This window comes from Notolepis coatsorum, assembly GCF_963971535.1.
Source record: "Notolepis coatsorum genome assembly, chromosome: 3".
Lineage (NCBI taxonomy): Eukaryota > Metazoa > Chordata > Actinopteri > Aulopiformes > Paralepididae > Notolepis > Notolepis coatsorum.
The window spans coordinates 172,785,378-172,802,696 of record NC_140167.1 but is presented as its reverse complement, the minus strand read 5'-3'; the positions used below and the strand labels follow the sequence as shown (position 1 = coordinate 172,802,696).

The 17,319-nt window shown below is 42.7% G+C and overlaps 1 protein-coding gene across 2 annotated transcripts in view; it reads left to right on the top strand.

Moving 5' to 3' along the window:
- armc8 (armadillo repeat containing 8) overlaps positions 1-17,319 on the top strand; it is a 144,058-nt gene that overhangs the window by 52,599 nt on the left and 74,140 nt on the right. For both annotated transcript variants that reach the window (XM_084310008.1, XM_084310007.1), the window contains exons 4-11: positions 746-888; positions 3,613-3,710; positions 3,945-4,037; positions 4,172-4,252; positions 4,369-4,444; positions 5,349-5,439; positions 5,960-6,020; positions 6,179-6,379. In XM_084310008.1, coding sequence (XP_084166134.1) covers positions 746-888; positions 3,613-3,710; positions 3,945-4,037; positions 4,172-4,252; positions 4,369-4,444; positions 5,349-5,439; positions 5,960-6,020; positions 6,179-6,379 — 844 coding nt within the window. The remainder of the gene's footprint in view (positions 1-745; positions 889-3,612; positions 3,711-3,944; positions 4,038-4,171; positions 4,253-4,368; positions 4,445-5,348; positions 5,440-5,959; positions 6,021-6,178; positions 6,380-17,319) is intronic.

Below are 17,319 nucleotides of genomic sequence, written 5' to 3'. Positions count from 1 at the left end.
GAATCGGCAAGTGCAGCCGCCTGTTCAGTGTCGCTATGTGCGTTTGTTGTTTTTTCAAGTTAAAGTTCAAGTTTCTTTATTAGTTGTTCTATAGAAATACAGAATACTTTTATATGAAATGGTTCTTTCCGTTTTGCTCCTGAGAGTGCTATATAAAAGGATAAGTATAGAATAGAAAGTCAAGTACGTAAACAAGTGTAAACAAAACAAAAATGTTCTATATAGAATATACAGTGCAGAGTAGAGAATGGTAACTGAGTTCCCATATACAGTACAATGCAGGAATGTGATGAGGTACAACTTAGCTTGTGGTGCCACCTTGTGGTGGTGAGGTGCAATGAGGTATGAGTTGAGTTGTGCAAATCTCAACAAAAACATATACAAATATACCAATACATATAAAGTGGGTAAAGTGGGTGCTACAGTGAGTTGTTTATTAAGTGAGTGTGGATGTGTGTGCTGTTGTTAAATAGTGTTATTTTCATTGATTGTCATTGAGCATCCTGATGGCCTGGGGATAGAAGCTCCTTCTGAGTCTCTCTGTGCTTGCCATGAGACTCCGGTATCGCTTGCCTGACCGCAGCAGTTCAAAGAGGCAGTTGTTTGGGTGTTTTTGCTAGTATGGCAGTGAAATTGGTATTACATTTTTCTCTAAGTGGTATTAAAAGGTCTTAAATGTAACTTGAACCTGTTGAAACCCGAAGACACCCTGTATAAGGAGCATCTGTGTGCTTGTTGCTTCCAGGCTGCTGTACCTGCTGCAGCAGAGCTCGTCCAGCGCGGAGCTGCAGACAGAGTGTGCCGTGGTGCTGGGCAGCCTGGCCATGGGCACCGAGAACAACATCAAGTCCCTAGTGGACTGTCACATCATCCCTGCCCTGCTGCAAGGTACACACACACACACACACACACACACACACACACACACACACACACACACACACACACACACACACACACACACACACACACACACACACACACACACACAGGTACATAAACACACACTGCAAGGTACACACAGGCACACATAAACACACACTGCAAGGTACACACAAACACAGGCACACATAAATATAAACACTACAAGGTACACAAACAGGCACACACAAACACACACATTGCAAGCTACACACACACACACAGCCACACATAAACACACACACTACAAGGCACACATAAACGCACACACACACACACACACACACACACACACACACACACACACACACACACACACACACACACAGGCACACATAAACACACACACTACAAGGTACACAGGCACACATAAACGCACACACAATGTTTTATCAGCCGAGTTAAATATGGTGTTTGATTGGATAAAACGGAATAAGTTGGTACTAAACATCTCAAAAACCAAATCAATTATCTTGGGTTCGAGTCATAAATTGTCATCAATACCAAAAATGAGTTTGAACGTGTCTGACGAACCCATAGAACAGGTAAATAAAGTAAAATTACTGGGCATAATAATTGATAGCCAGCTGTCATGGGCAGAACACATTGATACCATAGTGAAGAAGATGGGGAGTGGTATCTCCATGGTGAGGAAATGTATTTCTTATGTCCCTACATATATTGTGGGACAGGTGGCGAAATCTTTAATTTTATGTCACCTAGATTATTGTGCACCAGTATGGTCCTCTGCATCCAAAGGTCAACTAAAGAAATTGCAAACTGCCCAGAACAGAGCTGCAAGGTTAGTTTTACATTGTTCCATGAGAACAAACACCATCACTATGCACCGGCAACTAGGGATGGGTACCGAATTCGATACTTTTGAGGTACCGAACCGAAACACGTCGGTACTACCGAGTATCGAATCAAGTGAGAAACCGAAAAAAAAATAAAAAAAGAAATTATTAATTTTTTTTTTTTTTTTTTACTTTTCTCTTTTCATGTCAACGTTCACACGCACAATATATGCTTACCTAGGATTTGACTTGATTCAACAACAAAGCAGTCGGAGCAATGACAAGCCGAAAACTGTCGAAATTGTAGTTATTTGAAGTTTGGATTTTTTTTTACGACTGAGGTAGGTAAATTAAATTTCGACAGTTTTCGGCTCGTCATTGCTCCGACTGCTTTGTTGTTGAATCAAGTCGAATCCTAGGTAAGCATATATTGTGCGTGTGAACGTTGACATGAAAAGAAAAAAGTAAAAAAAAAATAAAAAATAAAAAAAAGTAAAAAAAAAAATTAATAATTTTTTCTTTTTTTAAAGTACCGAAAAAAGGTACCGTTGGGTACCGGTATCGATTCACAGGTACCGGTACCGGTACCGGTATCGGTTCAAATGTGAAAGGTACCCATCCCTACCGGCAACTCTCATGGTTAACGGTAGAGAATAGGCTGGTTTTCAACACAGTTAAATTTTTCAGGAACAGTCTTTTCGTCTCAACCTGTTTTCTTATACAAACAAATTGTCAGATGCAGTCAGGTTCATTCTTATTTTACTAGGTCAGCTGATGATGGACAGATTATGTCCAAAATCAAATGCTTTAAAGAGGACTGTTGTTTATCGTACCATCAATCATTGGAATAACTGCCCACTGAACATAAGTAAATTGAATAGTAAAGTGTCTTTCAAATACCACCTGAGAATGCACTACTTAAATATGTGAGCAAAATATTCTGATGTTGATAATGATGTCTACAATGTTTTACTGTTTTTAGACAATGTTACAATGTTTTTAGATAATGATGTCTACAATGTTTTACTGTTTTTAGATTATCATTGTTAATTGTGATTGTCATATGTATCTCATGTTGTTATGTTTTGTGTTTTCTGTTGTCTTTCTATGTGGACCCCAGGAAGACTAGCTCGGCACTTAGGTGACAGCTAATGGGGATCCTTTTAAACAATAAACAATAAACACACCCACACATAAACACACATGCGCACGCACACATAGACATAAACACACTGGTCTCGCATGACTTTGAACGGAGCTGACCAAAGCAACGCCTGTGTTATTATCATTATGTAGATGAGTGGAGAGGCACCGTGTCTCATCTCTGAAAGGATAAACACCACTCAGATTTAAACATGGGAATATGCTATTTCCATGGCCTGAGACTGTTCAATCAATATGTGTGAACATGAGCTACGCTCCCAAAGCCAGAAACCAGAGAATCAAACTTGTGATGTAATCAGGTATAAAGTCTGGAGCTGCTCCATCGACAATAAATTATGTATAATAGTTTTATAATATAACCAATTGGCCCCTCATCTGCACCTTTTGTTTATGCTGTTTATCTTTCTCATATTTTTATATACAGAGTTAATTATATTGTTTACACTGTTTATTCTTTCTCATATTCTTCTATTCAGATAAAATTGTATTGCCTACATTATATTTATGTCTTTCTACTATTGCCCTGTACCTCCTCTTCCCCTCCCCTGAATTTCCCCAAGGATCTTAGACAGATTTTGTGGACCCACAAATATTTTGTTTTCTTTTGTATATCCAAATGAGCTTTATTCTATTGTAGTGTTCTCTGTTCTTTTTTAAATATACACATATATATATATTTATTTGATTTTCAGTTTTCTAATTTGCTAAGGTTTTTTACTTGTGTGTCCAGGTCTCCTGTGTCTAGATCTAATCTTCATCGAGGCGTGTCTCCGATGTCTCAGAACAGTCTTCATCAGCCCTGTCACCCCTGTGCAGCTGCTCTATACAGTACGTGGCCTTCTACCCACTCAGTCCATGAAGACAAGATGCAGTATTTCAGTGTTGGGTTATTAGTATTATTCTGACTGTGTGTGTGAGAGTGAGTTTGAACAAAAGCTAATTGAGGAGTCACGGAGTCTGATATGCTTTATTATTTAATTCCTGTGTGATATTTCACTTTTTTAATCACAGTGCTGCAGCAGAGACGTTCCTTCATTAATTTTAGTGTGTGTGTGTTTCCAGGACCCCACTGTGATCCCCCACCTCATGTCCCTGTTGAGCCGATCACAACGAACACAGGAGTACATCACACAGATCTTCTCCCACTGCTGCAAGGTAGATACACACACGCACGCATGCACGCACACACGCACGCACGCGCACACACACGCACACAAGCAAACCCGTTCACACAGTGCATCATACATGCTAGACAGAGGCTCATGGTTGTGTTTGTGTTCTCTGTCCAGACTCCTGAGCATCAGACGGTTCTTTTCAACCATGGTGCCATCCAGAACATCGCTCCTCTGCTCATCTCTCCATCCTACAAGGTAAAGAATGTGTGCTTGTGTTCCCATTTCATCCCCCTCTGTGTCATGAGGGCATACTTACCATAACTTCTCTCTCTCCGTCTGTCTCTCTCTCTCTGTCTCTCTCTCTCTCTCAGGTACGGATGCAGGCGTTAAAGTGTTTCTCAGTCCTGGCTTATGAGAACACTCAGGTCTCCATGACACTAGTCAATGGTGAGAAGACTCTTCTCTTTCTTTTCGTCTCTCTTCTCTCTCTCTCCCTCTGCCCCCTCTCTATTTCCCTCCCTCTCTCTCTTTCTTTCCCTCCCTCTCTCTCTCTCTCTCTCTCTCTCTCATCACATCTCTCTTTATCTCTTCATCATATCTCTATTCTTCATCATATCTATCTCCATGTCTCTCTATCTCTTCATCCTATCTCTATCTCTTAGGGATGCTCGATATTGGCTTTTTTACCGATACCGATATTCCGATATTGTCCAACTCCAATTTCCGATACCGATACCGATACCGATATCAACCGATACCGATATATGCAGGGTTTCCCCCCCAAAAAACGGAATAATTTCAGGTAACTAATAATTTCACTGGATGCATTCAAAAGGCTTTCTAAATGTAAGCATTATCTGTGCAAAATATGATCATTAAAAAAGTAAAAATGAACATTTTAAACCAACATGCATACTTTTGACAATAAATAAAATAAGAATTGGTTCTTACTTGCTTGCCTGGGTAAATAAAGGTTAAATAAATGTTAAAAAAAAAAAAAAATTGTTTTTTTTTTTTTTTTTTTTTTTACCGATACCGATATTTTCCGATATCACATTTTACTGCCGATATCGGCCGATAATATCGGTCGGCCGATAATATCGGACATCCCTACTATCTCTTCATCATATCCCTATCTCTTCATCATATCTATCTCTTCATCATATCTATCTCTTCATCATATCTCCCACTTCCTCCTCTTCATCATATCTCTCTTCATCCTCTCTCTCTCTCTCTCTTTCTCTCTCTCTCTTCTCTCTCTCTCTCTCTCTCTCTCTCTCTCTCTCTCTCTCTCTCTCTCTCTCTCTGTATGAATGTCACATTGTAACAGTTGTTTGCTGTGTGTTGACAGTGCTGGTGGATGGAGAGCTGCTGTCTCAGGTATTTGTGAGAATGATGCAGAGGGACCAGCCTATTGAAATGCAGCTAACGGCATCCAAATGGTGAGTGGCTGCCTGTGCATCATGGCCTCGATGTGCTGTTTCGCTTGTCTGAGATCAGTAAGCATCAATGTGATTTGTTTGATTCTCTTTCTCTCTCCCCCTCTCCCTCTCTCTCACTCTGTCCTCTCCCTCTCTGCCCCCCACCCTGTCTACCCGCTCTCTCTCTCTCTCTCTCTCTCTCTCTCTCTCTCTCTCTCTCTCTCTCTCTCTCTCTCTCTCTCTCTCTCTCTCTGTCCCCTCCCTCTCTCTCTCTGTCCCCCCTCTCTGTCCCCCTCTCTCTCTCTCTCTCTCTCCCTCTATGTCCTCTCTCTCTCTCTCTCTCTCTCTCTCTCTCTCTCTCTCTCTCTCTCTTCTCTCTCTCTCTCTGCCCCCCACTCTCTACCCGCTCTCTCTCTCTCTCTCTCTCTCTCTCTCTCTCTCTCTCTCTCTCTCTCTCTCTCTCTCTCTCTCTCTCTCTCTTCTGTCCCCTCTCTCTCCCTCTCGGTCTGCTTTCTCTCTCCCTTCTCCCTCTCTCTCCCAGTCTAACGTACATGTGTAGAGCGGGTGCCATCAGGACAGATGACAGCTGCATCGTTCTAAAAGTAACAGAATAACTTAATCCGTCATCGTTGTCATTCAGGTGAGGCTCAGGTTATTATCCTGGGTCTTTGTTTTAGGAGTTGTGTATCTCACCCTGGCGTGTTGTGTGTGTCTGCGTGTATGTATGTGTCGCTGTGTCTCTGTGTGTGTGTGTCTCCAGACCCTGCCCTGTCTGGTACGGATGTGCAGTAAGGAGCGGCTGCTGGAGGAGCGGGTGGAGGGGGCGGAGACGCTGGCCTACCTGATGGAGCCCGACGTGGAGCTGCAGAGGATCGCCAGCACCACCGACCACCTGGTGGCCATGCTGGCCGACTACTTCAAGTACCCCAGCTCCGTCTCCGCCATCACGGACATCAAGAGGGTGAGGAGGGGTGCGGGTGTGTGGTGGTGTATATGGGAGGTTGAGTTGGGGGTTGCCATGGTGATGTGAAATTTTCCATGATAACACTGGTGTTACCGGCGCCACCCGACATTTTACGAAATGGCGCTCAAGTATCTGTAGAACGCTTACTTTGACCTTTAACGTTATGCAGCTACATTGAGCCACTGTGTCTGTCCATCTATGTCTGTTTTTAATTCATTTTCAATGACTAGTATCCATTTGTTGGACAGACAGAGTTGACGTTATGTTCCGATTAAAAAATAAGCCAACAGACTGTAATACCTTCCATCAATCTGTTAATTGACTGATCAACGACTACAATCAATGTAGCCTTAAGTTTAGTGCATCGTGCAAACATACTGTTGCTGGTCTGGACTGGTCCTCTGAGCTTCTCTCCAGTCAAACATACTGTTGCTGGTCTGGACTGATCCTCTGAGCTCCTCTCCAGTCAAACATACTGTTGCTGGTCTGGACTGGTTCTCTGAGCTCCTCTCCAGTCAAACATACTGTTGCTGGTCTGGACGCGTGTATCACTTCCGCAACGGATTTAGTCGGAATTCGGTTTCCGGGTTCCTCTGATTGGCCACTGACCCCACATGACCCTACCCTATTACACGCCCCCTTATCGACGCGCGTTACGCGACGCTCTACAGCTCTTTCGCTGACTTCCTGACTTCCTCGCAGAACAGCTGTTTCCGTATTTATAATATTGGAAACGCCGCGCTGTGAGCGCTGTGAAGCACCTCTGTATTAAATGCAGACAGCACCTCTGTATTAAATGCCGCCAGCACCTCTGTATTAAATGCCGACTCATCAATCAATAACAACATTAACGATAACGTTAACGTTAGCATTAGGCTAACGCCAAGCTGTAATGTTACCAGTCTCGCGTCTATCTGCTAACGTTAGCATTAGGTAATAACCGGTTTAAAATGGATGGTGATTACCTCACGTTGTGTCTATTCTGCTAGCATTAACGTTACTAGTACAAACAATCAAACCAAAACATTGACATCTAACTTATCTTTAGATATTTACTCAACCTCTAATGTCTAACTATGAATGAACACAACACTCTAACTTAACATCTTTAGCTAATAAAGTACTCAACCTCTACTGTCTTTAACTATGAACAAACACAACACTCTAACTTACCATCTTTAGATAATAAAGTACTCAACCTCTACTGTCTTTAACTATGAACAAACACAACACTCTAACTTACCATCTTTAGATAATAAAGTACTCAACCTCTACTGTCTTTAACTATGAACAAACACAACACTCTAACTTACCATCTTTAGATAATAAAGTACTCAACCTCTACTGTCTGTCTATGAACAAACACAACACTCTAACTTACCATCTTTAGATAATAAAGTACTCAACCGAGTAGAGTGTAGACAAGTACACTCAGTCCTACTGTGGAGCATTGTCCGTCTGTGATCTGAAAAAACGTTCCGTAGTGTTGAGAACGAGTTCTCGCACATTGCGGTGGAGGCGCCGAAAGTTAATGCGTGCTTGAACGCAATCAATACACTGGGCATTGCCACAAGAGTTTTGTGGTAGTGTGACAAAATGTACTTTGTGGTCCAGATCCCCCCCTCGATTGGCTGTGATTCCTTTTCAGTCTTGAAAAACTCTTTTGCTACTACAAACTCTGCCTCAATTATAGGTGATCGTGACAGGTCCATGATATGCTTCACAGCTGTAGCATCTAGAAATGTGTCACTTTTTGGATCGAGTGCAGCAAGTGCCCTAGCCAGTTGAGTGTTGCGTTCACTAAACCTCTGATCCATTTCTCCAACAACTGACTCGATAATGCTAATGTACATTCTCTTGAGTTCTGTTTTGCAGTCAGCATTCCTCTGGCCTGTTGTTCCCTCAACCACATACCCATCCATGTTCGTGTTTGTTGTGTGTTTTCTTTTAGGGGTTTCTGTTTGTCTCAGTGATGCACTGGTATCTGTGGTCATGTCCCACACCTTGTCAAACTCCTCATCACAACGTAGTTTTCGTACGCATTCTTTTGAACTAGCCACAACACGCAGACCTGTCAACAAGTCAGCATCCTCTCTTTGTAGCATTTGGTTTGCTGGGTCAAGCAGGGCAAGCACTCTGTGCACTACGTTTGCAGTGAATGCAAATCTGGGCTCTGTCATCTCTCGCAGCAGGCCCACAGCTTCCATTCGTAGCTCTGCGCCATGAGCCCGCACAGCGTCGATCTCAGTCAGAAGAGATGTGATGTTGTCAAATGATTTTAGAATGACAGACACGGTGGCAAGGTGCCCTGTCCACCTCTGTTCTAGAAGGCGTTTAAGACGCTCACCCTTGTAATGCACAGCAACTGTGGGCTTCTTGCAGAATTTGTACAACGTGCTACACACATTAAAAAAGTCCACTACAGCTGGCTCGGCTGACATCGCATGTACTATGACCAAATGTAGCTGGTGGTTCAGGCAGTTTACGTAAGGTATCTCGCGATCCAGTGTCTGTTGCATTAGCTTCTGCATGCCACCGTGCCTCCCTGACATCACTGAAGCCCCGTCATACACCTGGCTGAGAATCTTTGACGAGTCCAAACCAGCATTCTTTAGCTCAGCTAAGACTGTGTCTGTCAATGTCCGTGCATCACCTGCGTCAGCTGTCGCTATGGTTACCAGGCGCTCTGTCACTTCAAATGATTGGTCTACAAAACGAATGACAACAGATATATTTTCACATCCCGTGGGATCGCGTGTTCTGTCCACTTTTAATGTGTAATGCGAGTCGCCTACTTCTTCCACTATAGCCTCAGTCACCACACTGCTAAGTGTACTTATAAGTTCATTTTGCATGTCATGACAAGTGTATGTGGCGTTTCGAGGGATAGTTTTCACTATGTCAGCCAATTCTGGGTCCTTTTTAATTGTGTAGTCCAATAAGGACAGGAAAAGACCACTTCCCCCCTCAGACATGTCACCAAAAGCATCTAGCTTTCCACGTAAAGGCAACTGGTTTTCTACCAGAAACCCGACAACATCCACGAGAGCCGAGAAGTAGTACCTGTTCCTTCGTAGCTGGTCTGTGTTGACAAGTGTCGAAATCTCCTTGCCGGTATTGACACGTCTCACTCGCTCCTTCCACATTGTGTAGCTAGAGAGATGCTCCTTTGATGTTTCATGTTTATTAAATCCCCTGTCCCTCTCTGTGGCATTTTTCCAATTACGGTATCCAAGATTCACAAAACCATCCACTCTCCGATTGGTGCTACTGCCAATAGAACAAAATTCCGGTAGCAGAAACAAAAAGCTGCATCAGCATGTTCACTGTACTCGAGCCAGTCTCTGTTTTGGAACCACGTCACTACAAATGACCGTTTCCTACCGCTAAAAATGCTGGCAGGGTATGGTTGTAAAACCATTTGTTTGCGATGCTCAGTCCCAAGATCATTTACCGTTACCGCCAACGGTTGTGGATCTGGATCATCATCATGATGGCCTATAACCACCACGTTAGCTTCTGCTGTAACAGATGCAGCACCTCCAAGTGCAGCACCGGGGGGGCCTGGGCCTTGCGCTTCTTGGCAGACTTCTTCAACCACGTTAGATGTTGGAAGGCCTTCACCAGGAGGAGGCATTATTGGAGGAGGCCATGAAGAAGCCTTAGGTGCGCCTGCCCCAGCCAACCATTTTCGTATATCCATTTTATTTGTATGTCCGTCTCCAAGAAGTGATTATTATATTTTACCTGACTATCTTTCGCGCACACTGACCTCACTCAAGTCACGCCCTACCCATATCAAAATCAAGTCAAATGCAGTCACGCCTACCCGTCAACTCAACGTGACCAATAATAACGCAATAGCAAATTCAAACAGACACACCAATCAGCGTGCGTGAGCCGTGGCGTGAGATCAAACACTTCCTTTAAGACTTTTTTTGTTTAATTTCGTTTAATAATAGGCTAAATAGCCTATTTATAAAGGAAAACATCTGACTTTTACTATAATAAAAAAAATTAAATGTTTAATTATTTTATTTTTTTATAATAATTGACCATGCCGGTTGGAGGGGCACAGTGCCTCATCTGGGGGGGCATGGCCCGTGAATGCCCCCCCATGGCGCCGACACTGACTGGTCCTCTGAGCTCCTCTCCAGTCAAACATACTGTTGCTGGTCTGGACTCGTTCTCTGAGCTCCTCTCCAGTCGAACATACTGTTGCTGCTCTGGACTGGTCCTCTGAGCTCCTCTCCAGTCAAACATACTGTTGCTGCTCTGGACTGGTCCTCTGAGCTCCTCTCCAGTCAAACATACTGTTGCTGCTCTGGACTGGTCCTCCGCTCCTCTCCAGTCGAGCTGCTGCAGGGTTTAATGTCCATAGTTACAGACACGTTCACTTTATAATGTTGTGTGACTAAGTACTGATAACACGCTTAGTGTTTTACAAATTTGCATGTTTTATTTGAATGTGGGCACTGATATGCAAAAATGAACTAAAAAGGGTTTTATACATCAGTGGGGGCAGTGGGTAAGTAATGTACCTGGAGGAACTCGCCTCCTCACTACATTTAACTTCTAGCCTAGTGACAATGCCCCCAAAATGTTGAGATACCCCTACCGGAGGTAGAACAAAACACAACAATGTTTTTCCTCATCTCTAAGGTCTCCCATATATGAAATGGATTCTTGTATAAACATATTTTACTGCAAAAATGGTTAAATTGATAGATATTGTTATACACCCCCAAAGGAAAAAACAACCAAAATATAGCCTGGCCGTATGGGAGTTGAGACATATAAACTCATGTAGATTAATAATACAAGCTCCAAGAGCTTTCAAACTTGACACGCTAAGAGTCAGACAGTTGCTTAACCCAATAGAAAAACCTGGATGTGAATATCTTTATGCATGTAGGAAATATATACCTATGTACACATACTTAAAATAAGCTGAAATGTAAAACATTTATATCTATGCAGAATGTTCTCATTTACTTTGTAGTAGCTCCTCCATGGATTGTCATAGAAACACAGATGGGGGCTTTTTCGGAAAGGTGTGGTTGTGCTGAATCCAGCAATACCACATGTGTAAATATAGCATGCATGGTCAGGGAGTTACATCAGTAAATGTATGAGGTGTCCTAAATGAAAGAAAATTAAACATTGACATAATGAAGTCTTCAGTCCAAAGCCCATTATCAGTGGTGAGAAGCATGTTGACAAATTCAATGTTACTGCAAAGTAAAGTCACTTGAGGTTAGGCCTGTTGCAATAAGCAATAAATCAATTTATCGCGCAATAATGAAAATGAATGCAATGATTTTGATGGGCGCAATTAATTGCTATTTGCGTGTTTGTTTTAATGAGGCGGGAACCAGTACCTCTCCGTGTGGGGAGGCGGGCCGCTGGCGTTACTACAGAGTACAGCACGGGAGCTCCTGTGAGCACCATGCGTATGTTGGGCAGTAGCAACGCTACATAGCTTAACTACATTTCTCAGTAGCGTGATGGTAGCGTCGCTCCTTTTGAACCAAGTAGCGTTCTTTGTAGTGTAGCTATTTTTAGACCCAAGTAGTGATGTAGCGTGAACAAACGCTATACGCTACTGCCCGGAGAAACTGGACTGCTAAATAAAGATTAAAGATCTAGTGTTGATGCTATGACGCTTCCTCCTCATCGTTGATTGCCTGTAGTAGCTGCATCTAACGTTAGTAGCTAACGTTAAAACTAACCTAAAGTTAGTTGTTCACCAACAATCTCAACATTTGTTTTATCATTAGCTCAAAAACACAGAACCGGACGACACAAGTTGTCCGCTCATAGGTTCTGCTAGGATAATAATAACAATACTTCCGGTCGGTGGGTTTCAAAATAAAAGAGCAAAGTCTAAAACACCGGAAAAGACGTTTATTTTGTACAGCGTTTTCCTCCACGAGTACTCAAGTACATCATGTGATCAATCTATCTGTTTTTTTTTGCCCATCCCTAGTTTATCCTGTGCTGAAAAGTCTCCATTCCAATAGAGATAGTATATATTTGTGTTTATTTGATTATTGTTGAGCTATATTTTAATCGAGAGTAACTGGTAGTGTAGCTTACAACATTTTCCAAGTAGCTTGCCCATCACATAATCCGCGAGCCACAGTAAACAAACGCGAGCCACAGTTAGGGTGACCAGGTGTCCCGCTTTTGGTTGTATACTGCACAGCCATTTTACCTAATGTCCCACGTCCCGCATATTGAGAGGATGTCCCTCTTTTCGAAGCAAAAAATAAAAACATGGGTCTAAAAGCCCCTTCCTACAGTAAACGTAGCAACCCGCCTCTTGTCCACACACATTGCTCTGCTCGTTTTATCATTGCTTTCACGGAGATAAAACTGGGAACGAGGTTACTCTGCTTCTGACGCTACCTCATATCTGATTGGTTAGGTAGTAATTTAGGATATTTAAAATGTCGTCCAATGTTAAATAAAGGTTTATTGCACTTTGAAACGGTTTCCTTGCATTATTATGCTATTATCATTATATTAGTAAAAAAAAAAAGTTGATTGAAAACTTTTGGGAAATACATTTATCAAAAAAATTATTTCTCTCAAAACCGCAATAATATCACTTATCGCAATAATTTCTGGGACAATTAATCGCCCAGCAAAATGTGTTATCGTGACAGGCCTACTTGAGGTAATGTTCTGGTCTATAATGTTAATATATTTATGATACATTTAATAATTAATATATTTTATATGATACATTTTATGATACTTCATATGGAAACAAAGATCCAATTGAATCAGGTTGAAATTGAAATAGAACACCTTTATTTCAATCGTCAATCGCGTTCTGAGCCCCCTGCTGTATTCACTGTACACACATGATTGTGTGGCCAGGTTCAGCTCCAACTCCATAGTGAAGTTTGCGGACGACACATGGTGGTGGGGCTGATCTCTAACAATGACGAGAAGGCCATTATCACACATCAGAACACTGAACTCTACACACACACACACACCACACACCACACACACCACACACCACACGGAAAGAACAGATGTGGTTCTTGTATAGTTTAGATACAGTATACAGTATAGTAGTGTACATAGGAACCAGTACCTTCTCAGGAATTTAGCATGTCTATTTTTATCATGCACATCTTATGTCTTACCTGTTTTTTTTCTATGTCTATTTTATTATTGTATTATTTTTCACAATCGATGCAGGCATGACCACCCACATTTCACTGTATGCCCTGGTATGTATGTGACAAATAAACCTCTTGATTCTTGATTCTAGCAACACATCACCGTCACTCATCCACATTATCATCAGTGACTAAATGGATCATATTTGGGCAGTTAGGGAAAGAGCAAGAGCAAAACTCAGTGCAAGTCAAGCCCACTGAAAGACATTGGCATTTGCTGGCATCATTGCAGTTACCATCTTTACAGTACAGGTGGGTGATGTCTCAAACTTCCTTAGGTGCCGGTGCTTTCTGGAACATCACAGGTTCAATGGACCCATCTTCTCTGAGCCTCCACCCTCTAACTGGGTTCCAGAGAAGAGGCTTGGCCAGATGGCTGTGACGCCACACTGCTGTTTGGTACAAGGCTCTCAACACATGTTGCTGGAAGGCATCTTCTGTTGGGGGTAGATTTGCAGCTGATGAATCTGTGGTAGAGGCTAGTGTGTACCTCAGCTCATCCAGGTTGGTGCAAGGACGTCCATTCTCCATTTTCTTTTGGCCATACAGGAGGAGGGCATACTGTGTTCTTTGAAGCGATTCTCTGTGGCCCTGTATTGGTTATGTAGTTGCTGACAAAGCTCCATAGAGCAGCCTTGTTCCCACTGATCCTCAGGTATTTCCTGTAGTTAGGAACAGTTGATTGTCCTGTGATAATATGTGTTGGTCTGCTGGTTTGGATGGTGCCTCTTCTTTGCCTTTCAAGATCTTTGATTGAGTGTTGATGGTCAGATCTGTCAAACACTATGACAACGCAGTTGATGCCTTCCTTTCCCATTAACGTTGCGATCCTTTTCCAGACACACTCACCCAGATCATTGTATGTCTGAAAGGGCCACAGAGAATATCTTCAGAGAACACAGTCATCTTGGCAGGTGGCTTTGAAAATGGTGAGGAGGTTAAGACGATTAGCAAGTCAGGCGTTGACTGCTTGGCAGATCTTTAGTGACCAGGAGGAGGCTGACACAAGATTGGTGTTTACATGCAATACACCTTGCACAGTCACATTCTCGTATCATTGTCAAATGTGATGATACAGATGTACTGGTTTTGCTTGTGTACTATTCAAGCAAAGGGATGTTTGGATCCTCAAGTGTTCATGCACTGTGGACATGGCCCAAAGGAAAGATCCATCGATCAATGATGCCAGCAAATGCCAATGTCTTTCAGTGGGCTTGACTTGCACTGTTTTGCTCTTGCTCTTTCCCTGACTGCCCAAATATGATCTATTTTGTCACTGATGATAATGTGGATGAGTGACAGTGATGTGTTGCTAGAATCAAGAATCAAGGTTTATTTGTCACATACATACCAGGGCATACAGTGAAATGCGGGTGGTCATGCAATAATTTGCACTAATACAATAATAATATAGACATAGAAAAAAAACAGGTAAGATGTGCATGATAAAAATAGACATGCTAAATTCCTGAGAAGGCACTGGTTCCTATGTACACTACTATACAATATAAAATTTTAACTCTGTCATTATGTTTTACTTACTATAACTATACTATACAAGAACCACATCTGTTAAATGGTAAATGGCTGCTTTTTTATATAGCGTTTTTATCCAAAGCGCTTTACAATTTGTTACTCACATTTTACCGATTCACTCACACACCGACGGCGGAGGCAACCATGCAAGGTGCCAACCTGCTCATCGGGAGCAATTAGGGGTTAAGTGTCTTGCTCACGGACACATCGACACGCTGCCTGCGAGGAGCGGGAATCGAACCGGGAATCTCTGGATTGCCAGACAACTGCCCTACCTCCCGAGCCACTGTCACCCATCTGTTTTTTCCTTAAAGTGACTTTTATATTCTTCATTCCTTTAAAGTGACTTTTCCATTTTGTTTAAAGTGATTGTTTAAAGCGGTGTGCGTGTGTGTGCTCATGCTCATGCTCATGCTCATGTGTACTTGTGAGTGGAGAGTTCTGATGGCCTGGGGGGAGGAGCTGAGCCGGAGTCTCTCTGTGCTCATAGCGTGTGTACGTAGGCACTTGCCTGACCGCAGCAGCTTGAACAGTCTGCTGTTGGGGTGGTGGGGGTCTTTCATTATTCTGCAGGCTCTGGATTTGTACCTCCTGTTATATAAGTCCTGCAGGGGTGGTAGTGCAATACCCGTAGTACGCTCTGCTGAGCGCACCACTCTCTGGAGGGCCTTCCTGTACTGTGCCGTGCTGTTTCCAAACCAGGCAGTGATGTTTCCAGTCAGAATGCTCTCTACAGCCCCGGAATAGAAGGAGTGGAGTATCTTCCCCAATACTCTGAACTTCCTTAACTGTCTCAGGTGATAGAGGCGCTGTTTCGCCTTTTTCACCACAGAATCTGTGTGTTGACCATGTCAGGTTCTCTGTGATGTGGACTCCCAGGTACTTGAAACTGCTCACCCTGTCCACAATATCCTATTTATCCGCAGTGACGTGTCCCCCCTGCTGTATTCTCCTAAAATCACGATCAGCTCTTTGGTTTTACCAATGTTCAGGAGTAGACTGTTATCCCGGCACCAGCGTGCCAGTTCATCAACCTCCTCCTGATAGGCCTTCTCGTCATTGTTAGAGATCAGCCCCACCACCACGTGTCGTCCGCAAACTTCACTATGGAGTTAGAGCTGAACCTGGCCACACAGTCATGTGTGTACAGTGAATACAGCAGGGGGCTCAGAACGCAGTAGATTGAAATAAAGGTGTTCTATTTCAATTTCAACGTGATTCAATTGGATCTTTGTTTCCATATGAAGTGTCATAAAATGTATCATATGAAATGTATAATTTATTAAATGTAAATAATCATAAATATATTAACATTATAGACCAGAACATTACCTCAAGTGACTTTACTTTGCAGTAACATTGAATTTGTCAACATGCTTCTCACCACTGATAATGGGCTTTGGACTGAAGACTTCATTATGTCAATGTTTAATTTTCTTTCATTTAGGACACGTCATACATTTACTGATGTAACTCCCTGACCATTTTCTTACGCTGTGGCGCTGGCAGTGAGCCATCTAGAACAGGGTTCGTCTATGTCTGTGCACTAAAGTAGACCAATTCAGTGTTACTAGTGTTTCCTGACAGAATGTCTCCAGGCAGGTACACATCGGGTGTTGTTGTTTGGCTGTGCACAGTGTCACCGTCTGTCACTCTCTCCCCAACCCGCTGCGACTCGGTGTGTGCCCTGAATCAAGATCAAGTATGTAGTGGAATTTTAGATAAGACGGCTATGGTTTCTATTTACAGATGGCCTTATTTCAGTTCCACATACGTATTTGTGTCAGCGCTCACTTATTCATAAGGAGTTATATATCGCTCATGCCTATTGTGTCCTCTGTTTCATATTCTCACATCCATCTTTGGCATCAGGAGGGGGGCAGTCGGGACTCTTATAACAAGCTGCTAGCTACATCTGACAAATGACTCATCTATTTTGTCATTCCACAACGGACAGGTTTCTTGCACAGAGACTCACCCTAGTTTCTCCAGGTCACTCATTCTAACCTGATTATACTGTAGCTACATGATGCATTAGCTAGTGTAAACTGAAATAAAAATTCTACCTAAAGCCATGAAAGATTAGGGCTGTGTGATTGCCTTTCTCTTTCTCTCTGTCTCTCCTTTTCTCCCTTTCTCCCTGTCTCTTTCTCTCTCCTTTTTCTCTTTTTATCTGTCTCTTTCTCCCCGTCTCTTTTCTTT